The 26057-nt window shown below is 46.6% G+C and overlaps 2 protein-coding genes and 1 long non-coding RNA gene across 6 annotated transcripts in view; 1 reads left to right on the top strand and 2 right to left on the bottom strand.

Moving 5' to 3' along the window:
* The window catches only part of ZBTB47 (zinc finger and BTB domain containing 47), a 55751-nt gene extending 46209 nt beyond the window's left edge, over positions 1-9542 (bottom strand). The window contains exon 1 of one of the 2 annotated variants that reach the window (XM_084859455.1): positions 9093-9542. In XM_084859455.1, coding sequence (XP_084715581.1) covers positions 9093-9095 — 3 coding nt within the window. In that variant the 5' untranslated portion in view covers positions 9096-9542. Of the gene's footprint in view, positions 1-9057 lie in introns of both variants that reach the window. The other variant, XM_084859456.1, reaches the window with a different exon arrangement.
* LOC146345236 (uncharacterized) lies at positions 9013-24984 on the top strand. Its single transcript, XR_014792477.1, has 3 exons — positions 9013-9179; positions 22163-22323; positions 22790-24984. It is a non-coding gene; the product is annotated as an uncharacterized LOC146345236 (long non-coding RNA).
* Positions 21732-26057, bottom strand: part of NKTR (natural killer cell triggering receptor) — a 43689-nt gene continuing 39363 nt past the window's right edge. For 2 of the 3 annotated variants that reach the window (XM_084859454.1, XM_084859452.1), the window contains 3 exons: positions 25732-25791; positions 25202-25306; positions 21734-23211 (listed from right to left, as the gene is read on the bottom strand). In XM_084859454.1, the coding sequence (XP_084715580.1) occupies positions 23133-23211; positions 25202-25306; positions 25732-25791 (244 nt within the window). In that variant the 3' untranslated portion in view covers positions 21734-23132. Of the gene's footprint in view, positions 23212-25201; positions 25307-25731; positions 25792-26057 lie in introns of all 3 variants that reach the window. The other variant, XM_084859453.1, reaches the window with a different exon arrangement.

Raw genomic sequence — 26057 nt, 5'->3', positions numbered from 1 at the left:
ATGTGCTTGGGCTCCTTGGAGGAAAAAGTGGGAGATATATATGTGATAAATAAGTACGAGTAAATAAATGTGCAGAGTTCCTCTCAGGTTTTGGGGGGAAGGTCCTCTGGTCCAAGTGCTCCTCAGTCTAAGAGGAGCAGCTTCCCTTTGTGAATGGAATTCTCCCTTATTGGCCTGGAGAGTGTCTGGGTATGCACTATATTCTAGGGCCTAGAATCCAATATCCTACGCTTCAGTGTGCCCGCCAAGGAAAGCGCTAGTCCCATATGTGTTTTGATGGCTGCAAAGTGGTGGGACGGGAAAGAGGCTCGCACATACTCTTCCCAAATGCACGCTGCAAAATGGAACCGGGCATCTTGGCTGATCTCCATGTGACAGCACATTCACAGGCAGCTACCAACATCCCTTCATAACACGCTCATTTGCGCATGGTGACAGCTCATGCATCAATGCAGGCGGCAAAACATAAAAATGGCTCCGCCACAGTTTGGGTTTTTGCTTTGGATATTCTTCCATTCTGCAAGAGGCTAAGCAGGTGAAAACCTCTGATCAAGCCTCCAAGAATTCCGGCTGGCTAGTGTGAATTCGGCACAGGTTGCAGCTATCCATTTGTGCCTCTGTTAGAGGATTTGGTGTGAGCATGCGCTGCTGCCAAAGCAACTGCATAGCACAAAACAGGGCCCTTCAAAGGCATTGCTCAGCGGCAGGTGCCCTTTCCTCAGTTGCCCCGTGATCAGTGGTGGTGTTGAAGTGCAACACCCACCCCAAACATAGGCTAAGGTCACTTCCTGAGCTGAAAAAATTGGACTGCATGCCCTCTTCAAAGAGCAGCATCAGCCACATTCCTCTGCAAGGGATTATGGGACACACACTTCATTTTTTGAGGGCTGGTATAACATGGCAGCTAAGGAAGAGCTACGTTTCAGCCAAATCCCCACATCTGCAATACGGAGATCATACTGACCTGCTTTACAGGGCTGTGGTAAGGATCACTAGGTAATCCATGCACAACACTCTGAACATGTGGAAGTACTATGCAATTGCCAAGTATGACAACGTTTTCTTCAGCTAGGGGATACAGAGAAGAGGAGCAACCATGGTTAAATGCTCTGCTGTGCAAGCAGTACAGAAAAGAAATACATTTGTGCTTAACATTAATGTGGGAGTAAATATAAATGCACTGTTGCTCATGGCTGGCCTCTGTAGTGGGGAAAACAATTGTTTGCCACTCGTCAAATATTGTTTGTTGGCATTTCTGGTGGGTTGTGTCAGTGTTTAGCCATTTCACAATTCTTTCAGAACTGAAGATTGGAGGAGGGGAAGTTCACCCAAACCCCTCATTTGCTACCTGTTCTTTTTTTGATGGGCTGTTGCTTTAGTGACATTTTGTTTTTTAAGTGGAGTCATCTTCTTCTTAAGAACAGCACTCCTAGCCTATCAGGGATCACTTACTGAACAGGCAGGCATCATGATGCTATGTGTGATGGGCGAGAACGTCACTGGAGGCAAACAAAACCAATTTAGAGTGCAGGCATGTTTCCTGCACTACTCTCACTCCAAAAGGGTGAATACTTTTATGAACTTTTTGATGCCAATGTGCCCCAAAAATCACCCATAGGGAGAAGCCTTCCCCGCGTCAACTTAGCCCTAATTTCTAGCCAAGACGCAGGCCCTAAAAGAACAGTCTGATAAAACCAGAAAATAAAAAGACCACATTACAAAAGTATGACATTCTTTAAAAACAAACAAACACTGAAGCTTAGATTTTGAGTTGCCTTCCATAGATGTAACCAAACATAACCAGGGCAGTGTTGGTAACACTCACTTTGGGGTGGGGCGGGGGCACTGATGCTCCCTGAAGCAGGGACGATTAGACCAGAAAGTCTACCTAACATTCAAACCCAAATGTTGCTCATATGCACATTAAGTTATTCTGCTACTACAATCACAGAAGCAACTTCTGCACCTGTCCAAAGGAATCATAGCATTATAGAGCTGGAAAGGAGCTTGGTGGTCCTGTTATCCAACGCCTTGCTCAATGCAGGTCTTACAATGCAGGGAGCAACTGCAGCCCAATAATACCTGCCAGCGAGGCCTAAAGCATAGTATGAAAAAAGCATACTCTGCTGCTTCACACATGACAGAAAACCCACGTTTGCCATTGGGTGTACACAGGGAGCGTCAATCAGTCCAGGCTCCCTGATTGACCATACCTGTATGATGCAAACACAAGCTGCATCCACATGTCATGCCTTTAGGTATATACCTGGAAGGATCTGTGGACAACTGCCCCATGTGGCAAACCACTGAGCTGCAAGTGGCAGGTTCTCAGGGAAGTACCTTTCAGGCCAGAGACTGACTCCGCCCAGCCAAGCTGACCACTGGATCCTCCAGGGCAGGGAGGGGTATAAAAGGACTTCCTGTTCCAGTCAAGCCTTGCTTGAGCAACAAGGCCTTCCTGAGCTCTGCTGTATTCTTGCATCCTGATTTCTGGCTCTCTTCTTGTCGCTGCCTCTTGGTCTGCCCTGTGGTTCTGACGTCCTCTTTGGTCCTGGCTACTGACTTGTCTCATGGTTCCTGGCTCACCTCAGACTGATGCCACAGCCCAGCCCTGACAATCGTCAAGATAAGGTCATGTGGAAAGACAGGTGCCACTAGAACAAGGGTGGAGAACTTGTGGCCCTCCAGATGTTTAGGCTGACAATTCCCATCAGCCCCAGCCAGCATAGCCAGTGGTAAGGGATTGTTGGAGTTGTAGCCACCCAGATGTTTTGGCCTACAAGTCCCTCATCTCTGTACTAGAGCAGGGATGGGTAGAAAGTAGATCTCCAGAAGTTGTGGCCTTCAGCTCCCAGCATTCCTGACCACTGGCCATACTGGCAGGGGGCTTCTGGGAGTTGAAGTCCCAAACACATGGAGCGCTAAGTTTTGCCCACCTGTGCACTCATGTATGTGAACGGCCTCATACTCAGCTGCCCAAGTAGGCAGGCTGCATGGGGCTAAGGAGGAGGGAGAAGGTGGGACAAGGAGGAGTTCATGGAGCCTTCCCAAAGCTACTGCCTTGAAGGATGGGAATGAAGTGAAGTGGCTCCTGCTTGAGGTCTCTTACCATGGAGTGAACCTCTTCCTGTGCCCTGAACAAGCCTGATGGGCCTAGAGATGTCAAGACCTTGGGGGGGGGGAACCATTTTCACCAAAATCCTTGGGGGGGAAATGTTTCCCCAAATTTATGTTCCCTACATTTTTCCTAGGTTTATTTTTCCAGGCCTTCCAATCTTTAGATGGGCCTCCTGAGATAAGAAGTTCTGGAAGACAGAGGGGCTACCATCAAAAAAGGCCTTCCCTTGTAGCCACCAGCCTAGTCTCTGAAGGTCAAGGCATTTTGGAGAAAGAACACAGGGCAGAAGAAGTTCTCCAAGGCCTCCTGGTCCCAGGCCATTTAGGGCCTTAAACCTTCTTTGTTTGGGCTACATAAATGAGAGATGCCAAGGACTGGATTTGGGGCCTTCCGTATACAAAGCACATGTTATCCTTCTAACCCGGAACTCTGGCCCCTTCCCAGTTTGAGAACTTGGGGCCTAACAGTAATCACCAAAATTACTTGCAAAGTTGCAACAATTCACCACATGGCATCTTGCCTCCACCAGTACTTTTATCTAACCAGAACAAATCGTCTGAATCATCTATTTCACTACCTTTTGCATCCTGAGCAAATGTCTGCCCAGCATCCACCCACAGGGAAGGAGATGTCCTTTTCTCCCTAAAAATCTGCTCATCAACAGAATAAAGTTAAGTGTTAGTGGAAAAGAAATGTATTGATCGTTTTGCTGCTTTTCCCTATTCTTAGCAAATAAGATTGGCAATTGTTCCCCCAACCAAATCTTCTTTGGGCTAAACATGCCGTGCCCTGGCCTTCCCCAACTGGGAGCCCTACAGGGGTTTCCAGCATTGCTGACAATTGGTCCCGTTGGCTGGGGCTGCTGGGAGCTGAAGTCCAAATCACCTGGAGGGCATAGGGTTGAGAGAGGCTGCCCTGTTCCTTCCAACTTTGCTTGTAGGCTTAATTTTCTAGGCCCGTTACCATCTTTGTTCTTGTCCCAGAATCCTTTGAGAATTCAACAGCATCCCTCTTAGACCCTGGTACCCAGAAATGAAGAAAGTGCTTCAAAAGGCTTTAGTACCCTCCACATTTAGATGATGCTCTTCTCATGTGAACACAGCTGACTGCAGCTTTAGCCTTTTTTGCTGTATAATCACAGCTTAATTGTGTCCAAGTTATTGTCCACTATAACCCCCAAATCCTTCTAATCTAAGCAATCATGTTGTTTGGACAGTTACTTTCACTTGATACTTTTTTGTTTTCTGTGTTATTGACATTTGGGCCTTGCTGTTTCACCTGCCAATGTGGGTGCCTGGACTCCATTCTCTTTGCCATCTTCTAACGGGACCATGGGCGCTGCTTAACTCCAGGGTGTTAAACCTCAGGCCCGCAAGCCAAATCCAGCCCTTCTGGGGGCCAAATCCAGCCTTTGGGAGTTCCTCAGATGGCCATGCCCCCTTCCCCTGGCCCCACCCTATTTCCCCCGACTGCTGATAGCTTTTTGGTTTCCCGATTTCTGCATGTGCTCCCCCCCACCCTTTCTAAAAGACTGAAATGCCTCTCCTAAGGCTGAGTTACTGGGCAGTAAGAACTTTAAACTAAAACATGCTGGTATTTTAGCCCTGACCCTTTTGCCTGTGGCCCTGTCCACCACTGGAATGCGGCCCCCGAGAGCTTCTCTGAAACTGGATTCGGCCCTCAGGCTGAAGCAAGTTCAACACCCCTGGCTTAACTGGCAAGCTCAGCTGCGATCCACTCAGGCGGGGATCACAAGCTATTTGCCTGGATGCCAAGGAATAAGACTCGCATGGAGAAACCCACAGGAGTGCTTGAATGGCTTTCCTCTGACGGGGCCAGGTGTGTCTCCGGAAGCCCACGCTCTTTCTCCCAGGCAACCCCAGGAGCACCCTGAGACCCCTCTTCCTACTCAGCCATCTACCCCCTGGCCCCACAGCTCAAGGTACGTCTTCCACATTAGGTCAGGGCTGCTATGTCTGTTTCTCTGGAAGGACTTCTGTTCGCTGCTGCACAATAGGCCGAAATTTAACAGGTGATGGATTTCCCCCATCCTGCCATTACTAAATCTCCAGGCCTGGAAAACTTTTGCCTCCTGGATTTGATCACATAGCAGTTAAAAAGCGTGGGAGCTCCTGACCCGGATCACCTTTACATAACGGTAAATAACAACCCTTGAAGTCAGGCAGGGGCCCAGAGGCTCCAAAGTGGATGGATGGTTAGTTGGTTGCCACTGCTATGCTCTTCTGCATCTCCCTTTCAGTTCAGTGGGGCGGCCTTCCCCAACCTGGTGCCCTCCGGAAGCATTGGACTGCAACTCCCATAATTCCCAGCCAGCATGGCCAGCGGTGCCAGGTTGGGGAAGACTCCGTGATGGCATTTGCCAGCCATTGGGTCTGGTTTGTGTCCCCAACTGTGGGACAAAGGAGGGACTGATATACCGAGATCAGAGTGAAGTCCATCCAGCCCAGCATTCTGTTTCCAGCAGTGACTAGCCAAATGCCTTTGAGATTGCTGCCAGAGAGGGACCATGCCTCGGTGGCAGAGCACTTGCTTCACATGCAAAATGTCCCAGGTTCAACCCCCGACGTCTCCAGGTAGGGCTGGAGAAACTCCTGCCTGAAGGCTTGGAGAGACATTGCTGTCAGCCAGTGTCGACAACACTGGGCTAGATGGACCCATGGTCTGACTCAGTGTAAGGCAAATTCCTACCTTCCCCTGCGCCTACTATTGTGACATACAGCACCTCTGAACACGGAGTTTTATGTAGCAGCCATCAATAGCTCCATCAGCGACAGACTTCCTGCTCTCTTCCAGATCTCTCATTCTATGGCAGGGGTGAGGAAACCTGTGCCCCCCCAGATGTTGTTCAACTCTCATCATCCTGGGCCATGCTGTCTGGGGCTGATGGAAGCCGGAGTCCAGCAACATCTGGAGGGCCACTCGTTCCCCATCCAACCCTGCATGCTGATTCACAAGCACACGTACATCTCTAGCCTTCTTAACGCGTGACAACTCACGGCTAAATACATGAAACCCCTCCATGGTGCTTGGAGTGACGCCAGGCAAGAGAACGATCCTGTCTGTGCTGTGCGGGTCCATTCACACATGCAAGTCAGATGCTGCTGCAGCCATGGATCGAACAAGCATGCACACAAGGAAAAGCCCTACGATCCAGGCCAGACTGTGCACAGACTTCAGATCTTCAAGTTTCAGGATACATGTTCCCCCCACCCCATATATTTGCACCTGCCAACCAGATGTAGAACTTACACACACACCCTCCCCAAAAGCAATCTCCCGCTGCCATCCATTCCTTCCAAACTGAACATAAGAACATAAGCAGAGCCCTGCTGGATCAGGCCAAGGGTCCATCTAGTCCAGCATTCTGTTCCCACAGTGGCCAACCAGTTGCCTGTGAACCCCACAGGCAAAACATGAGGGCAACAGCACCCTCTCACCCATGTTCCCCAGCAATGGATGCACATAGGCATGGTGCCTCTGATACTGGAGGTAGCATATAGCCATATTTATTGATCGATTGGATTTACATCCCACCCTCCCTCACAAGGACCCCAAAGCGGCTAAGAACGCATATACAACAGTATATACCCATATACCATACACATACACCCATATACCATATAGCCATATACAACAGCACACAAATACTATTAAAATTATAACTCTAAAATTACAAATACATAATAAAATACAATAAAACCTTCACAAAAACTGATAGGACACTTGCCTGTATGCCAAATGCCTGTACGAATAAACACATCTGGAGCTGAGTTGGCTCTCAAAGTGAACCTCCACTACTTTGCTTTAGGAATATGTCATCTTGGAGAACATTCCTAAGAAGACGGATGATCTAGCATCCCAACAGCCACCCCCGTCCATCACAAGATAGGGTAGGAAAGAAGTGGGGGTGGGGATGCAGTACATAAGAACATAAGGAGAGCCCTGCTGGATCAGACCAAGGGTCCATGTAGTCAGCATTCTGTTCGCACAGGGGCCAACCAGCTGTTGACCAGGAACCCACAAGCAGGACATGAGCACAACAGCACCCTCCCACCCATGTTCCCCAGCAACTGGTGTACATAGGCTCACGGCCTCTGGTACTGGAGGTAGCATACAGCCATCAAGACTAGTAGCCATTGATAGCATTTTCCTCCAGGGATTTGTCCAACCCCTTTTAAAGCCATCCCAATTGGTGGCCATCACTACATCTTGTGGTAGAGAGTTCCATAGTTTGACTATGCGCTGTGTGAAGAAGTCCTTCCTTTGATCTGTCCTGAATCTCCCAACAATCAGCTTCATGGGAGAACCCCTTTGGGTTCCAGTATTGTGAGAAAGGGAGAAAAATGTCACCCTATCCACATTCTCCACACCATGCCTAATTTTGTACACCTCTATCATGTCCCCCCTTTCCCTCCTTTTTTCCAAGCTGAACAATCCCAGCTGTTGTAACCTTCCCTCTTAGGGGAGATGCTCCAGCCCCTTGATCATTTCAGTTGCCCTTTTCTGCACTTTTTCCAGCTCTACAATATCTTTCTTTAGGTGTGGTGACTAGAACTGTACACAGTATTCCAAGTGTGGTCACACCATAGATTTGTATAGGGGCAGTCTGATATTGGCAGTTTTATTCTCAATTCCTTTTCTAATTATGCCTAACATGGAGTTCGTTTGTTTTTTACAGCAGCCACACACTGGGTTGACATCTTCATTGAGCTGTCCACCGCAACCCCAAGATCTCTTTCCTGGTTGGACATCCTTTTTGCTCTATTTAGGACAGCTAATAGACTTTTAGATCCAACTCCTGCCTCACCCCCTTCACAAGACCCTTCCTTGTGGGGTGGGGGGAATACCGTTGAACATCTGCAGATTGAAGGTGGGTCTAGAGCTCATGTGAAGGCAAAGTGGGACACAGCGTCTCTTGGTCGACTAACCCATTCCTCCCAAAGCATCTGAAAGTGTTGCAGGTTTCACTGCCACTATACATTACTGATCTTGTTTCTGCCCTTGAGCCTTTTGTCTGCAGAAGCCCAGGCCTCTCTTTCAGGTTCTCACATCTGCATTGCAAGGTGTCTCACCTTTCAAACACACACACACTCACCTTATTCATTTCTGCAAGAGGAGAAAAGGGGGAGGAGGTCCCCCCCACACACAAAAACCCCCAATGCAAACTTCAGCAGACTTCCTTGCTCCAAGAAGGATAAATAATGGGGGGGAAATAAAGAAGACACTATCACAGATCTAATACCGACCCTGTTCTGTTCAAGGCCTCCAGGTAGGGCTTCCACCCCCACTCCCTGCAACCAACCAACGCCACCCTATTTTAAATCAAAATTGACTAGACAATCCTAAATGCATTTAGATACAACTGTCATTCAGGTGGACAAGAAAGGAAAATAAGCCCCAAGGCCTCCCGGTGGATAAAAAGACAACAAGCCCAGCCAACTTGTAATAATTTCATCTGGTGAGCTAATCCATTGCATCGGTATCTTCCAAGCTATGAAGGAATTTTAACTCTTTGCATGCAACAAGGCTGCTGTTGGAGGATCTGGCATCCCAGATCTCTCAACTCCCCCCCCCCCGCCCAAAAGGAGAAAGCCAATCGCTGTTGTTATTATTATTTCTATTAACAACAACAACAATAATAATAAATTATTATGCATATGAATGTATGAGAACCCTGCCCCTTCTAATCTGCCTTGCCCTCCCCTCCCCTTTCCCCCTAGACAGACACATCTGGCTTTTGCAATGTGCGCACAAGACAGACGTGGGATCGTCGCGACGATCGAGGGAAGTTTCCTGCGCCTTTGCGCAGAAGGGCAATCGGTGGTGGCAATTTTAAGAAAAGGGAAGGCCGAGGGAGTGGAGTGGAGTGGAGTGGAGTGGAGTGGGGGGGGGGGCGGGGAGTCGGAAAGAAAAAGGACGGGGCGGGCGAAACACCAAGTATGTGAAGCTCTACCATTTTGATGCCAAGGTCTCCGGTCAAACGAGCCCCGGTGCTGCTCTCCTTGCAGGGGGGTTGTGATCTCCATGAAAATGTTAGGAGGTGGGCGATTTTTCTCCTTCTTAATCTGGAACTGCTGGACCCCCCCCCCCGCCGCTGCTGCTGCTGCTGCTGCTGCCGCCGCCGCCGCCGCTGCTTCCTCGCCCTCTGCAGCGGCTCCTTCGGCTCGGCGGCCGCGCGCCCTGCGCAGCTCGCTCGCTCCGGCGCTGCTACCGCCGGCGCTGCTGCCGCCGCCCCTCGGCCGCCCCCCGCCTCTCCGGCTGCTTCACTTCGCCCCCCTCCCCAGTCGCCATGAGCGCCCCGGAGGAAGAGGGCGGAACCGCCGGCGAGGCGGCCAGCGCGCCCAGCTGATGGGAGCCATCTCCTCCGCCGCGCCTGCGCGCCGGCCTCCGCAGAGGCACAGCGCCTCCCGGGCGCCCTCTGCGCGTCTGCTTTGCAAGGCAGCAGCCCCCCCCGGCCACGTTCGCCGGGGGCGGGGGCCGGGGGGGGCATATATCTTGCACCTGGTCTGGAAGTCGCCCTCCTTCAGGGAAGGAGCGTCCGGGGAGCGCGCGCCAGCCGGCGACCGCTGAGCTAGGAGGCGTCGCTACGTTTGATTCTGCGCCTGCAGGCCTGAATCGACGCCATGGTTTCCTCCCGCCCTGTACGGCGGTGCACTTAGGGGTGCCACGCTGGGTGGAGGATCCCGGAAGTTGTAGGACTTATTTCTGCCTTAGCATGCGTCGGATTGTGTCCTAGGTAATTTTAGACCCTGGAAATAACGTCTGGCTGGCTGGGGGATGCTGTTGTGGGATTTATTTCTGCCTAAAGGTACATAGGATTGCACCCTAGGTAATTTTAGAAATACCTCCCCTCCCCGCTTACTGTTTATTTACTTATTTCATTTCAGCCTTATCAACCTGTCCTTTACTTATTTCATTTCAGCCTTATCAACCTGTCGGGTCACTGAGGTCATCAGATGGCATGCTTCTGGTGGTTCTGTGTGGACCTGTGGCCCAATTAGAGTCCACCCAGAACAGACCTTCGGTATGGTGACCCCTTGCTATGCAACTCCCTGCTCCGGAGGTCAGGCAGGCACCAACATTGTGTCATTTTTGGTGCCTCCTGAAAACATCTTCATTTCAAGAAGTATTCCTTGATTGACCAGCCATGGTTTTTATTGGTATTCTGTTTTAAAAACAAATTTTAATATAGTGTTTTATTCTATTTATCCTTTATTGTTCACCACGCCAGAATCTGTCTACATGTGGAGTGGTATATAAATTATGGCAATAAATAAATTTCTATACCACCCAATAGCCAAAGCTCTCTGGGCAGTTCACCAAAAATATACTTCATAATACAAGGTAATAAAAACCTAATATAAAATCTTTAATGTACAAAATTTAAAATACTTTAAACAGCTAAAACATTTACAATAAGAGACTGGACCTGATAGAAATAAGTGTCATAAATGCCCCACATGTGCCATGAAATGCCTGGGAATAGAGGACTAGTTTAACCTGGGGCCAAAAGATGATGCCAGGCAGTCATCAGCAGGGACAGCATCTTTTTAGATGACCACATAATTGTTATTATGAAGCACATAATTAACATGTCTCTTCCCCACTCGCTACCTCCAACCACGGTTCCAGGCTTTAAAATAGCTTCAACACACCTGATGTGTTAGAACAACAACAAAACTGTTTGCCATCCCTGATTAAAAAACAAAACAAAGCCCCAAACTCTGAGCATGTGCAGTTTTGTGTTTTAAATTCACTTAAATCATAGTAACGTCATGACTAAAGGTGTAAAATGGACTTTGCATCTTAAGATGATGGGGCCTTGAGTTTGCATAGAGATGATGGGGCCTTGAGCGGGGCCTTCCCAGCGGATGCCAACTTGCAAGGAGCCTGAAGAAGCTGACTTTGGGGGCAATGATGCAATGGGGGATGGTGCCGTCATCACGCCTCCTGCCTCTGTCCCAGAGGAGAGTGACGGAAGAACCAGCGGAGAAGGGTGCAGTCTTTCAGTACACTGTTGAATATCTGGTTCTTGGTCGTGATCTGGCAACCTGCTGACTTTAATTGCCATGTGGGTGCAAATGGGGGATAATAATAATAGAAGGTGAAAACCTCTTATCTGAAATTAAGTGGATGTGTGTGCGCGCAGTAGTGCGCTGGATTTAATAATCTTATGACCCCATCCCCTGCCCATCCTCATTTTAGATGACATTGTATTGCTTCAGTTGTGAAGCACGCAGTGAACATAGCCTTGAGTGCCATTTTTTGGTAGAAAGGCAGGGTGCATATCAAATAAAATCAATAAATAACATTTCTCTGCCTCAACCACCATTCCACACATTACAGCAACTGCTTCTCCAATCCTGATACATTAGGACAACAACAAAACGGTTTACCAGCCCTGATTTTCAAAATAATAATACCCGGAGCGTGTACAGTTTCGCATTTTAAATTCACTTGAATCATACCATCACTGTGACTACAGGAATAAAATGGACTTTGCTTCTGCCGCCCTGCCATGTTCTGGCTGGTTATTTGGGGGCCTGCCAGGCTGTTGGGGGGCCCAGCTGCACCACTGTGTGAGCGTCTACTCACATATGCGCAGGCAGCAAGGCAGCGGGAGCGTGACTTTCATTGGCATGTCTTCCTTTTCCATTCCTATGTTCCCAGCTCTTCCACTCCTATCCCATCCACAATCGGACGGCATTGCATCTGGTACTCATCTCAATTCGGCTTCAGCTGTCTTGTGTGGTAACCTACTCCAGATGTCCATTACCCTCCACAAAGCCACTCTACGCAACAAGTCTGGTATTTATTCGGCCGCCCATTTCCCCCCTTTCGCCCCACAAAACTCTACCCGTATGGTTTTTAACCTTGGTCAGGCGCTGTAAAGCACTGTCGGCTTTTCGGATGGTTGTCTCAAATAAAAATAATGAAACAGATAAACAAAAACATGCCTATCCCCCCCCCCCCCCCATATTGAATACTTGGCAGGCAAGCAAGCAAACACATGTCATGACCCGCTCCTGTCAAAACTTCTGTGGGCGTTAGAAACAAAATGCAAAAAGTGCCTGTGAGGAAAATGTATTGTGAGCTGAGAATACTGAGATTTCTATTCTAGTGCCTTAGTGGGGAAACTAGGCTTTTCTGATTCAGAAAAATATTTCAGTAATTTCCTTCCTTCCTTCCTTCCTTCCTTCCTTCCTTCCTTCCTTCCATGTATTTATTTAATGTTTTCATTTCTATACCGCCCAATAGCCGAAGCTCTCTGGGCAGTTCACAAAAATTAAAACCAAAAAGCACACAATAAAACAATATAAAATATTAAACCATTAAAACCACAATATAACAATATAACCAGAATAAAACCTAGCAGCAATGCAGAGATTTAAAATACAGATTTAAAACAGCAGGGCTAAAAGACTAGGAAGCTAAAATGCCTGGGAAAATAAAAAGGTCTTCACCTGGCACTGGAAGGAATACAGTGTAGGTGCCAGGTGAACCTCACTAGGGAGCTCATTCCACAGCCGGGGTGCCACAGCAGAAAAGGCCTTCCTCCTAGTAGCCACCTGCCTCACTTCCTTTGGCAGAGGCTCACAGAGAAGGACTGCTGAGGATGATGATCTCATCTGATCTCGGAAGCTAAGCAGGGTCAGCCCTGGTTAGTACTTGGATAGGAAACTGCCTGGGAATCAGGCTTCCTGCAGTGAGCAGGATGTTGGAGTCTATGGTCTTGTAGGCCCCTTCCAACCTTATGATTCTATGATCTTAAGGTCCGGGCAGGCACATATGGGAGGAGGCGCTCCTTCAGATAACCTGGCCCCAAGCCGTTAAGGGCTTTGAATGTTAACACCAGCACTTTGAATCTGGACTGGAAATGGACTGGCAGCCCGTGCAGCTGGAAAAGTACCGGTGTAATATGAGCTCATTGGCTAGTCCCTGTTAACAATCTTGCTGTCCTATTTTGGACTAGCTGAAGTTTCCAGACTGTTTTCAAAGGCAGCCCCACGTATAACGCATTGTAGTAATCCAGACGAGAAGTTATCAGAGCATGGATGACACAGAATATGTCCCTGACTTTCTAGATTACCTTACTGTAGCCTTCTTCAACTTGATGCCCCCCAGATGTCTTGGACTACAATTCCCAGAATTCCCCAGCCAGCATGGCTGGGGGATTCTGGGAGTTGTGGTCTAATACATAAGGAGGGTGTCAGGTTGAGGAAGTTTGCCTTACTGGATGTGTGACAGGATCCCACGGGTCTTGGAACACCCTCTGGGTGCCTTGAGGTTTTGGTAGGCCCACCCAGAGGTCTCCAGATCCTGACAAATACCATTGATGTCATGAGTCTTGCTAGGAAGGGATTGAGGCCCCCTCCAATTACTCCCACAGAGTCATCCAGAGAGACTAGTTTCTTCCAAGCAGGCTGTAGCCTGCACTAAAGTCACACCCAATATTTCCTCCAGGATCAGAGGCAGTATGCCTATGTACGCCAGTTGCTGGGGAACATGGGCGGGAGGGTGCTGTTGCACTCATGTCCTGCTTGTGGGTCTCCTGTCAACAGCCGGTTAGCCACTGTGTGAACAGAATGCTGGACTAGATGGACCCTTGCTCTGATCCAGCAGGGATCTTGTTCATATGTTTTGTGCTCAGTGCATTGAGAGTTGTTGGGCATCATCATTCTGTGTTGCATGGTACTTGGTTGCGGCAATGAAGCCTTTGACACTGATTGGCAGAACGGGTGGTGTGGAAGAGAATGTTCACCCCAGCCGCTCAGGGAACACAAACAGAATGTACACAATTCAGTCTTGGTGAGGTAAGGTGAAGTTATCAGTTTGGCTGAGATGAAACCCCATACAGGTGGGAAGCTGAGGTGCAAGGAGTCCACAGATAGAGGGGGCTGAGGGAAGGGGATGGTGTGAGCAGGGTGTTGAAAAACAACAACCAGAGGAAAAGGTAAATGGAGGAGACACATTACATCCTAGGAGTGTCATGCTACTGTGAAAGGTGGGCAGTGGGGGTTGAACTGATTTGAACCGATCAGCTAATTTTTTGGCTGCAGCCTTCTAAGGAGAACATACTGCAGGTGGAATGCTGGGGAAATTCCATTTCCCAACAGCAGACACACAAGGGGGTGGAGAGGGGGAAATTCCCCCCACGCGCACACACAGTTGAGCACTCCTTGCACAATAAAATAAGCACATAAAAGCCCCCCCCCCCGCTCCTTTCTCCAGGCAAACAAAATGATCATCCTGCCTTCAACAAAAGCAGCTGCATACTTACTACTCTCGGTTGCTTTTGGCTTGTTCAGAAAAGTACCAACCAATTGCTGAAGTGGAAAGTTCCAGGAGCTCTTCCAGACAAGGCTTTTATTGCACAATTGCCTTGCCTCGCTCACAGAACGTTATGGGAGGTCCAGACGAGGCTGCCCTCCATTTGAAAACTTCCGTTGTCCCCCCCCCCGGACTTCTCCCATCTTTTGCTTACCAGAAAAAATAATCCGTTAAGGAGGGACAGAATAGCCACACCACGTCTTTTTTGACTGGTAGCGCTAGGAGCTGTAGAGCTGGAAGCACCCCAGGTCCACAGCCTAGGGCAGGGGTAGTCAACTTCTCCTCCTCCAGACATTTTGGCCTACACGTCTCATCAGCCCTAGGCAGCATAGGGCTGATGAGGTCCCTCAATGGTGAGGGACCATGGGAGTTGTGGCATCCCTGACCTGGAGCGTTCTCCTAAAAACAACATAGGTTTTAGATCTCTCCCCTTCACCCATTTCCACAATCTGTGTCAACATGCTTATATCTGTGTGTGCAAAACCTCTTGACACCTGGGGCAAGGGGTTTACTCTGAAGATTGTGCCTGATAGTAAGGATGAGCTGGCCTTGGAAGAGCCTCTCCCTGTGTATGCGCCTCCAGGGACAAATAATTTGACTGTCTTATCCGCACTGGGGCTGACTGAATGGCCTGACCAATGTAAGAGACCCAGCACAATTAGCCACTCCAAGACACAGATGCTTGGAAGGTGGTGAGATCAGAGCAGCACCCTTCTCTGTGGGCGAGGAAGGTACTTTGGTCTCACAGGAGATGTGCCTTTCTCAAGGCCCACTGGAGGAACACACAGTGTGCTTGAAAATTACTGCCTCTGATGTGTGGAAACAGGATCACTCTGTTCTCTGACCAGTTTAGTGTTGGTTATTGATCCCCAAAACATGTTTATGCAAGAACACTGTGCATATTTTTAAATGAAAGTATACACATTTAAGGTAAGAAAGATGGTTTCCCCCTTGACCTGACACCGTCCAGTCATAGCTGTGGGCGAATTAAGCTTGTAGAACACTCTGCGAACGATTTTCCTGAACAGGAATATAGGAAGCTGCCTCAGCCAGAGCACTGGTTTATCTAGCTCAGTATGTTCTACACTGGCAGAGGTCAGTGTTTGCAGATAGGAGTCCCAATCCTACCTGCAGAGGCCAGGTAATTTAACTTGGGGACCTTTTGCATGCAAAACATCCCTGAAGTAGGTTAGGCTGAGAGATAGTGATGGGCCCAAGGTTGCCCAGCAAGCTTTCTGGCTGAGCAGGGATTTGAACCCAGGTCTCCCTGGTCTTAGGCCAGGTACTCAAACCACTACACCACTTTGCCTCTCCAAATAACATGTATTCTCTTTCCAAGAGTGGTTAAGTATTTGCAGCTCAGTTACGGCCTGCCTTGGGAACAGTAGAAAGGCTCCAAACCTCAACAAACAAATGCAGGCAGATAAGACACTACACGGTGCCGCTTGTCATTCAGCAACATCAGGGCTTCTTCAATTCACACTTTATTTCATTTGTGGGTGGACGCTTTCCACAGATTTGGGAGCAGTTTCAAGAACAAACCTTGGAGGTTGAGGAACATGCCTTATGGAGAACGCACGTTCCACTATTCCAATTTTATGCCGCTGGTGATCAGATCCAACAGGTTTTGCTTAGACTGAAAAAATATTTTTTTAGGGGAGGTCAAATTGCAGTTGAGATTAAGCAGCTTCACATTTTATACCATCAATAGCATTTATCTAGGCCAAGCCTTCCCCAACCTGGTGCCCTCCATGTGTTGGTTCATAGCTCCTTTCATCCCCACCAGCATGACCTGGCTAGGAATAATGGGAATTTGAGTCCAACACCTCTGGAAGGGACCTGGTTGGGAAGGCTGATGTAGCCCAGGGAATGGAATGTGTGGCTGTCTAGATGTTGCTGGACTGCCACACATTCCCCAGACCTGATCCTGCCAGTATTGCAAACTGTCTGACAGCAGCTTCCCAAGGTCACATGCAGAGGGTCATTTCCAGCCCTGCTACCCTTTTAACTGGAGCTACTAAAAACTGAACCCGAGGCCTTCTGCATACAGTTGCTCTAGCCTTGAGCTGTACAGGAAGGTGAAGGGCTAGCTACTCCAAAAAAGCGGTCTTTGACTGGAGGAAAGCACTGGGCAAGCTCTCGTCATAAGGCCAAAAAACTCAACTCTAGCTGGTAGTTGCAAGAACCTTGCATATAGAGCTTGCAACCATGCCTTATGTAGGTCTAAAATGAGATTGAAGGCCATTAGAAACAAAATATAGTCAGCACCAACTGCTTTTAGCCAATTTGGGGGGCCCCTCTTTGTTAGAGCAATTTAATTTGTGGCATCCCGCTCAAATGGTATATTCTTATTTCTGTCGTGGTTTTGTTTAGGGCAGTTTAAGTGGATTGCGATTCTCTTTTCTCCTGCATTTACAAATAAGCATGCTTAAGACTTGCTTCCGGAAAACACATGCTGGAGTTCCCCCCATTTTCCTTCCCACCATTCTCCCCCAGGCTGCTAAGGTGGCTGCTTCTACCTTCTGGGTCGCACAAGTCTCTGCTTCTAGAAGCAGTGGTGCAAAGTCTACCACATGAATACGGCCCTTGGGATCCCCACCACAGCACTAAAAAGGATCACTGTGATGTTAAGAGACCTTGTGCAAACAGACCAGCTTTGCCGAAATCTATTTGGGTCACTGGAAATCTACTAGTGAAAGTAAGCAATTTCCATTTTATTAATGTGAAATAAAAATGACTGACTGCCCTTGCTGGAATGGTCTCTCTCAAAAGGGTTGTTGTTGTTGTTGTTGTTCAGTCGTGTCCGACTCTTCGTGACCCCATGGACCATAGCACGCCAGGCCTTCCTGTCCTGCGCTCTCTCCCGGAGTGTGCTCAAGTTCATATTCATTGCATCCGTGATGCTATCTAGCCATCTCATCCTCTGCCGTCCCCTTCTCCTTTTGCCTTCAGTCTTTCCCAGCATCAGGGTCTTTTCCAGGGAGTTTTCTCTTCGCATTAGGTGGCCAAAATATTGGAGCTTCAGCTTCATTATCTGTCCTTCCAATGAGCACTCAGGGTTGATTTCCTTTAGGATGGACTGATTTGACCTCCTTGCAGTCCAGGGGACTCGTAAGAGTCTTCTCCAGCACCACAGTTCGAAAGCATCAATTCTTCGGCGCTCAGCCTTCCTTATAGTCCAGCTCTCACAGCCATACATTACTACTGGGAAAACCATAGCTTTGATTAGACGGACCTTTGTCGGCAAGGTGATGTCTCTGCTTCTTACTATGCTGTCTAGGTTGGTCATAGCTTTCCTCCCAAGGAGCAAGCGTCTTTTAATTTCATGGCTACAGTCACCGTCTGCGGTGATCTTGGAGCCCAAGAAAGTAAAATCTGTCACTGCTTCCATTTCTTCCCCTTCTATATGCCAGGAAGTGATGGGGCCAGATACCATGATCTTAGTTTTTTTAATGTTGAGTTTCAAACCAGCTTTTGCACTCTCCTCTTTCACCCTCAACAAGAGGCTCTTGAGATCCTCTTCGCTTTCTGCCATTAGGGTGGTATCGTCTGCATATCGGAGGTTGTTGATAATTCTCCCGGCAATCTTAATTCCGACCTGTGATTCATCCAACCCGGCATTTCTCATGATGTACTCTGCATATAAGTTAAATAAGCAGGGTGACAATATGCAGCCTTGTCGTACTCCTTTCCCAATTTTGAACCACTCGGTTGTTCCATGTCTGGTTCTTACTGTTGCTTCTTGACCCTCGTACAGGTTTCTCAGGAGACAGGTAAGGTGGTCTGGTACTCCCATCACTTTAAGAATTTGCCAGAGTTTGTTGTGATCCACACAATCAAAGGCTTTAGCGTAGTCAATGAAGCAAAAATAGACGTTTTTCTGGAATTCTCTTGCTTTCTCCATGATGCAGCGAATGTTGGCGATTTGATCTCTAGTTCTTCTGCCTCTTCTAAACCCAGCTTGTACTCCCGGTAGTTCTCGGTTCGCATACTGCTGAAGCCTAGCTTGTAGGATTTTGAGCATCACCTTGCTGGCATGTGAAATGAGCGCAATTGTGCTGTAGTTTGAACACTCTTTGGCGTTGCCCTTCTTTGGAACTGGAATGTAAACTGACCTTTTCCAGTCTTGTGGCCACTGTTGAGTGTTCCAGATTTGTTGGCATATTGAATGCAGCACTTTAACAGTATCATCTTTTAGGATTTTAAATAGCTCGGCTGGAATACTGTCATCTCCGCTAGCTTTGTTGTTACTAATGCTTCCTAAGGCCCACTTGACTTCACTCTCGAGGATGTCCGGCTCAAGTTCAGTGACCGCACTATCATGGCTATCAGGGACATTCAGAGCTTTCCTGTATAGTTCTTCTGTGTATTCTTGCCACCTCTTCTTAATCTCATCTGCTTCTGTTAGGTCCCTGCCTTCTTTGTCCTTCATCATGCCCGTCTTTGCACAAAACGTTCCCTTGAGATCTCCAATTTTCTTGAAGAGATCTCTAGTCTTTCCCATTCTGTTTTCCTCGATTTCTTTGCATTGTTCATTTAAGAAGGCCTTCTTGTCTCTCCTTGCTATTCTCTGGAACTCTGCATTCAGTTGGGTATATCTTCCCCTTTCTCCCTTGCTTTTCGCTTCCCTTCTTTCGTGAGCTACTTGTAAAGCCTCATCAGACAGCCACTTTGCTTTCTTGCATTTCTTTTTCTTTGCGATGGATTTCGTTGCTGCCTCCTGAACAATGTTACGGACCTCCGTCCATAGTTCCTCAGGCACTCTATCAGGTCTAATCCCTGAAATCTATTCCTCACCTCCACTGTATATTCATCAGGGATATGATTTAGGTCATACCTGAACGGTTTAGTGGTTTTCCCGACGTTCTTCAATTTAAGCCGAAATTTTGCAAGAAGCAGCTCATGATATGAGCCACAGTCAGCTCCAGGTCTTGTTTTTACTGACTGTATGGAGCTTCTCCATCTTTGGCTGCAAAGGACATAATCAATCTGATTTCGATATTGACCATCTGGTGACGTCCATGTGTACAGTCGCCTCTTGTGCTGTTGGAAAAGAGTGTTTGCTATGATCAGCGTGTTCTCTTGGCAAAACTCTATTAGCTTTTGTCCTGCTTCATTTTGTACACCAAGGCCATGCCTGCCTGTTATCCCGGTGATTTCTTGACTTCCTACTTTAGCATTCCAATCCCCTATGATGAAGAGGACATCTTTTTTTGGTGTTAGTTCTAGAAGGTGTTGTAGGTCTTCATAGAACCGATCAACCTCAGCTTCTTCGGCCTCAGTGGTTGGGGCATAGACTTGAATTACTGTGATGTTGAATGGTTTGCCTTGGATTCGTACTGAGATCATTCTATCATTTTTAAGATTGTACCCCAGTACTGCTTTTCCCACCCTTTTGTTGACTATGAGTGCTACTCCATTTCTTCTAAGGGATTCTTGCCCACAATAGTAGATATGATGGTCACCTGAATTAAATTCGCCCATGCCTGTCCATTTGAGTTCGCTGATTCCCAAGATGTCGATGTTCAATCTTGCCATCTCATGTTTGACCACCTCCAGCTTACCTTGATTCATTGATCTGACATTCCAGGTTCCTAAACAATATTGTTCTTTACAGCATCGGATTTTCTTTTCACCACCAGACACATCCACAGCTGAGTGTCCTTTCAGGTTTGGCCCAGCCGCTTCACTCTTTCTGGCGCTACTTGGAAATACCCTCTGCTCTTCCCCAGTAGCATATTGGACACCTCCCGACCTGAGGGGCTCATCTTCCGGCGTCATCTCTTTTAGCCTTGTGATATGTTCCATGGGGTTTTCTTCGCAAGAATACTGGAGTGGGTTGCCATTTCCTTCTCCAGTGGACCACATTTTGTCAGAACTCTCTGCCATGACCTGTCCGTCTTGGGTGGCCCTGCACGGCATAGCTTATGGCTTCACTGAGTTACGCAAGCCCCTTCGCCACAACAAGGCAGTGATCCATGAAGGGGCTCAAAAGGATCCATAGCGCTTAAACAAGAACTACTTTCAGAGCAATAGCCACATGCCTAGGGATGCATAAACAAAAGTTTTTAAAAAATCTCAGCACCTACTACTAAACAGTAAATGTTCAGAAAGCAGAACTCAAAAGCACACTGCATTGTAGTACCATACGTAGCACATTTCTAGCTCTAAGTGAGCACCTTTATGAAGCGTACATATGCTGTTGTGAATTGTTGCTGTCTGAAAATTCACCAACATACCTGCTAGCTGATATTACAACTCCATCCACCTTTCTGCTCTAGTTTCCGTTGCAATTACAGTCTTGCATATATGGAGTTTGAGCTAGGCCTAGTCATACTTAGATCCCATTGATTTCAGTGAGCCAACTCTTAAGTATGACCAAGTCCAGGTCCAACTCATAGATAGATGTGTTCAAGTTTACTAGAGGGAGGAATCCCACAGTATTCAATGCTTACTCAACGTTTGCAGAGGCTAACTGGAATTAATATTGGATACAATCCTTTTTAGCGAGTTGAATGTGAATAAATGTAATATGCACTGGACTAAACCTAAGAACTGAAGGCAATTAAACATATGCGCAGCTTACAAAATAATAAAATGGCTTGCTTTTGCAGAATTGCTGTTGGATGTAGAGGTCCAGCAGACAATCAGAATTTAATATATTCCTACCCCATCTTTTATGGCAAGCACAAAAGGTGGACTTACGGAGCAATCCTATTGAGATAGGCGACCACCTATCCAAAGCAGGGCAGGAGAAGCACGGAGGGGATCATTCCTTCTGCGCTCCTCCTGCCCTGCTTCTTTGGCTAGACAGCTGACTGCGGCTGTCTAGCCACGGGAGCACAGAGCAGGGAAGGAGGCTGCTGTACGACACATAGGATGTGTCGTACAGGCAGCTACGCTCTCCCCGCCTCGGAACGCCCCCAGCCACGCCCCTTTCCGGCTGCTCCGCACTCCTCTTGCAAGCGCAGGGGCTGGGGCTGTTCCATGCTGCCTCCAAGGTAGCACAGAAGCGGGGGGAGGTCAGTTTTCCGAGGACCGACCTCGGAGCGCAGGCTCCGCGGTCAGTTCCTGGAAAACACCATATCTACGGCCATCTAGCTGCTGTCTGTGGCCACAGGATTGCTCCCCAAGTGCCTGAGGTGGCCATCTCTAAGAGTCTGCCATGCAGCCTTGAAAGGCTTGTTCGACCACCCCAGATTTGTTGTTGAGGCAATGGAGGATGTCATGCATTTAATGAACATGTAGTGAAGGCAACACTCATACTTAAGTGATTCGTATTTTTTTAATTGCAAAGGAAAATGCATTTTAAAATGTACAGCTTTTGTCTCTTGACAAAACATACCTATTTTTTAACATTTACGAAATGTACAGCAACTCAAAAGTTATAGAAAGTTAACAAATTCAGTATCACCACTACAGATACAGTCAGCATTTCCCCTCTGCGATCATATCCAGTTATCAGAGGACTGTTTCTGCTGTAACTAAAAGGCATTATTCAATACGAAAAATGTGTATACACTGAAATTTTGATTTACAAATGCATTTTTATCTGCTGAATCAAAGCACTAGAACAAAATTCAGTACTCTGGAATTGAAAATGCATTTTTGTAAACCAATACAGTTTTCTGTCATTGTTAAGACTCTTTTTGGTACTGAAAATGAACTCCTATGTCTTCCTTTGTTTTATAGCTACAATATAAAATCTTAACAATATTAGCACATCAGTACATGACAGAATCCAAAGCCAGAAGACAGTGGGAAAATCCAACAGCAACCTCTCCATACAAGTCTCAGTCATTGCAGTGTGGTGGGGTAGAAGGTCCCCAGTGAAATTATGACCAATGTTGAAGGTGAGCAGGCATAGATTAAACATGTCAAATGGTTTTTTTAGATCTGCTTTTAGAAATACAGGAGGCAACAAGGACATTATTCCTGCATCCTTAGCACGGACACAGAATTGAAATGGAACAGTTTAATATTTTTTTTTAGTCTTGACATACACGTTTATTATACATGTTTTAACATGTTCAAGAAAGGTTGAGGTGCTAGGCCTGTAGCTCTAAGTATAATATATTGTATTGTATGAAAAACTCACCTTGCATGGCCTCTGCAGTGGCAAAGTACCATGTAAAATAGATCAGCAACAGCCTAGACAGAAGGCCTGCTTTAAGTCTCTTTATCCAGCTGGTTATGTGTATAGGCTTATACCATGTATGTACAAGATACCATTGAACCGATCTATGTTTAAGGTAAGCTTTTTAAGTAACTACACAGAAGGTAGACTTTTAATAGTATACTTCTTCTTCTTCTTCACAGTTTCATGGTTGCCAGCATATTTGTTGAGAACAGGCTAGAAGCCATCTGTTATCTAAGAGATTGTTCTGATACAGCAGTCCTCTCTCAAGACATAAAGATACCTGCAAATCCAAATCAACATAAAGACAATCTCATGGTTTGAAATCTAACTCCAGGAAACAGAAGATGGTTCTCATTGTAGAGCATAAGAAAAAGTTGTGCTCAAAGTTGTAAGTAAGGCATCACCGCACTAGGCATCCTGTAGTTTTTCTTGGAGCACGGAGAAAAAAAGTTTCACACACACAGTACTGATGTAAAAAAAAATATCTTGTTAAATACAAGCGATATCTTCAAGAGTATGCTTTCAGCTGTATCTGCTGCTTTCACTGGGGCTTCGATTGTTAGAATAACTGCGGTCACTTTCACTGTCGGAACCGTATGACCTACAAGAAAAGCCAAGACACGCATAAAGATGGACAGTGCTCAGTTGTCACATTTCCACTTCAAGTACAGTCTTTTGCAACAATCCTAATTTCAAACGGAGCATCACAGCTAAGAAAAAACCTTTCAATGTGATATATCTTCTGGTTCTGTTTTTTTTTGGGGGGGGGGGTTGGGTTGAAAATATTGCTACTCCAAGAACTGAATATTAAAGATCAACAGAATCTAGTGCAGAGGACTAGTTCAGGATTATTTCCCACTTGCTTAGGTCTTTGCAATTTGAGCCTGTGACACAACTTACTAGGCAGCAAACAGCTACTTTAAAATAGATGGATCCATGTGCCTTAAAAGGGTTCATGATAAAATCAAAACAGATAAATAGGCCTGACAGAATAGGGAGTAACAAATTTAAAATGATTTCTTTTAATGCACGCACCCGACAATTAGACCTTTGCAAAGAATATGGTGTGAACCATAAAGAGATCCAACACCTACGAAGGTTGTTATCAGAAAAAATATACCCATTTTTAATTTTTAAATTTAAATTTTTGTGAACTGTCCAGAGAGCTTCTGCTGTGGGGTGGTTTAGAAATATAGTAAGTGAAACTGAAATGAAATCCAAATTACTATTGGGAATACATAGCAGTGATCATGTGTTCTCAGACTTCGCCTCTCATTTTAACAGAATGAGCAGACATTTGTGACATTTCTCAAGCAGTGCTTTTCAGTAGATATGTGATCAAATGTACACCTATTTTGCTGTTGCAAGTCCCCACTGACCAATGGAAATCAAATTTAATATCCAGTCTCTCATTTTTCTACCTCTTCTCCATCAGAGTCCAGGGAGGCAGTGGAAGTTCTGAATCAGTACCTAAAATTGGTGACGGGTTGGATGTGGGTTAACAAACTGAATCCAGGTAGATAGATTTATTTATTTACAGTATTTTTACCCTGCTCTTCAGTCAGTAGGAGAGACAATATACGATTAGGTGTCTGGCCTGTTTTTGATGAGACCACACTTCCTCTGAAGGATCAGGTTCATAGACTGAGGGTGCTCCTGGATACTCGGTGGTGGCTGTAGGCAAGTGTGCCTTCGCACAGTTCCAGCTGGTGTGTCAGCTCACTCTTTTCTGGAGAAGGCACATCTGGCCACTGGATCCAGACCGGATGACAATAACGCCCTTTACGTGGGCCTGCCTTTGAAAAGTGTTCGGAAACATCAGACTATGAACCATGCTCATTACGTGGAGTACGTATTCCCATCGTTAATAAATCTACACTGGCTCCTGCTCCATTTTCAGGCAAAATTTGAAGGGCTGGTTATTACCTTTAAAACCCTAAATGATCTGGGACAAAAGTATCTTAAGAATCACCTCACCTATTGAGGGTGTCAACAGCGGCCTTCCTTCACGTTATGCTACCCTCAACCATGTGGCTGTTCCAGTGCTGGTGCCCAGGGGGTGCAACCCCCTCCCTCTTAATATGGTCCTAACACCGCAGGTTTTTCATTGGTCTATAAACACCATTTTATGTTGTCAGGTTTCTGGTCTGGAATTATTGTGTTGCCCTGGCATTTTACTTTTGCTCTGCCACTTGTTACACTGAACCCTGAATGTTTCATTGTACATTGATTTATGATGTTTTATCATTCTTTTGGATTTTGTTTGTAAGCCGCTTTGGATCAAAAAGAAGCTTAGAAATATCTATCACTCCCCTATTTTTGTGGAATTTTGGCAACAATATAATGATCATTAAAAAGTGAAGATGTCAGTGACACACAAGTACTATGAACAGAAAAAGGTGACAAAGATCATTTGCATGTGTCTAGAGCAGTCTTCTGGTGCCCTCCAGATGTTTTGGACTGCAACTCCTACCATCCCTGACCGCTGGAAATGCTTGCCGGATCTGATACGAATTCCAAACATCTGAAGGGCACCAGGCCGGAGAAGGCTGAGGTCCCAAATAACAGTCCAGCTAATGAAACTCGCATACCTGGACCGTCTGTCATAACTGCGAGATCTGTGGTAACTGTCGCTCCTTTTGCTTCTACTTCGACTGCGACTCCTGCTGTAGTAACTGTCATAGGTATAGGACCTGCTTTTATGGGAGAAAAAATGTAACTGATTATTTGCTTTAACAATGAATTTTATTTCCCTAAATCAGGAGTGGGGAACTGTTTGGAGTTGGAAGGCCAGATTACCCTACTCAACCCTCTGTGAGCTGAAAGCTCCTTCAGCCAATGTCTCAGCTCAGTTCGGATTTCACACTAAACCACAGTCACATAACTTCTGGCTTGTTTATTCCCTCCCACCAGCAGGAGGAGCCAACTGGGAGCAATCAAGTGGCATGTGCCAGTATGTCTGAACAAAGCACTATCAAAGAAATCTGTTAAATTCCAGATTGCCTGGAAACCACAAAAACCACAGCCACAAAAACATCATCAGTGTATTACTTAAATGTTGATACTACAAATACATTATATAAACTACACTCGCTTTTAAAAAATGGTATCCTTAGCGTACCTTGATCGACTACGGTGATCATACGAACTGCTTCTGGACCGACTTCTACTATAGGTGCGACTAGTAAACAAGAAAAGAATGACACAATCATCCCTACAGTTATGCTGCGTAAGTGCTCTTTTTTAATCTGCAAAAAAGAAATTCCTAGTATTTTATTTATTTGGCTTTAGAGAGTTACAATTATTCCCTGAAGTGACAAATGTCTTTAGATAGCAAATGGTCATTAAATCTTCAGAGCTTCCCAGAGCCAACCTAGGCTTGGAGCAGATTTCAACTATAACTCTCACAATTTGCAGTGAATTTCCCACCCTTATCTCCAGTACTAT

Source organism: Heloderma suspectum, chromosome 5, assembly GCF_057233095.1.
Source record: "Heloderma suspectum isolate Gila_16-S chromosome 5, 16-S_ref, whole genome shotgun sequence".
In the NCBI taxonomy this organism is placed as follows: domain Eukaryota; kingdom Metazoa; phylum Chordata; class Lepidosauria; order Squamata; family Helodermatidae; genus Heloderma; species Heloderma suspectum.
The sequence above is the reverse complement of the archived record's forward strand: the minus strand, read 5'-3'. Positions and strand labels throughout refer to the sequence as shown.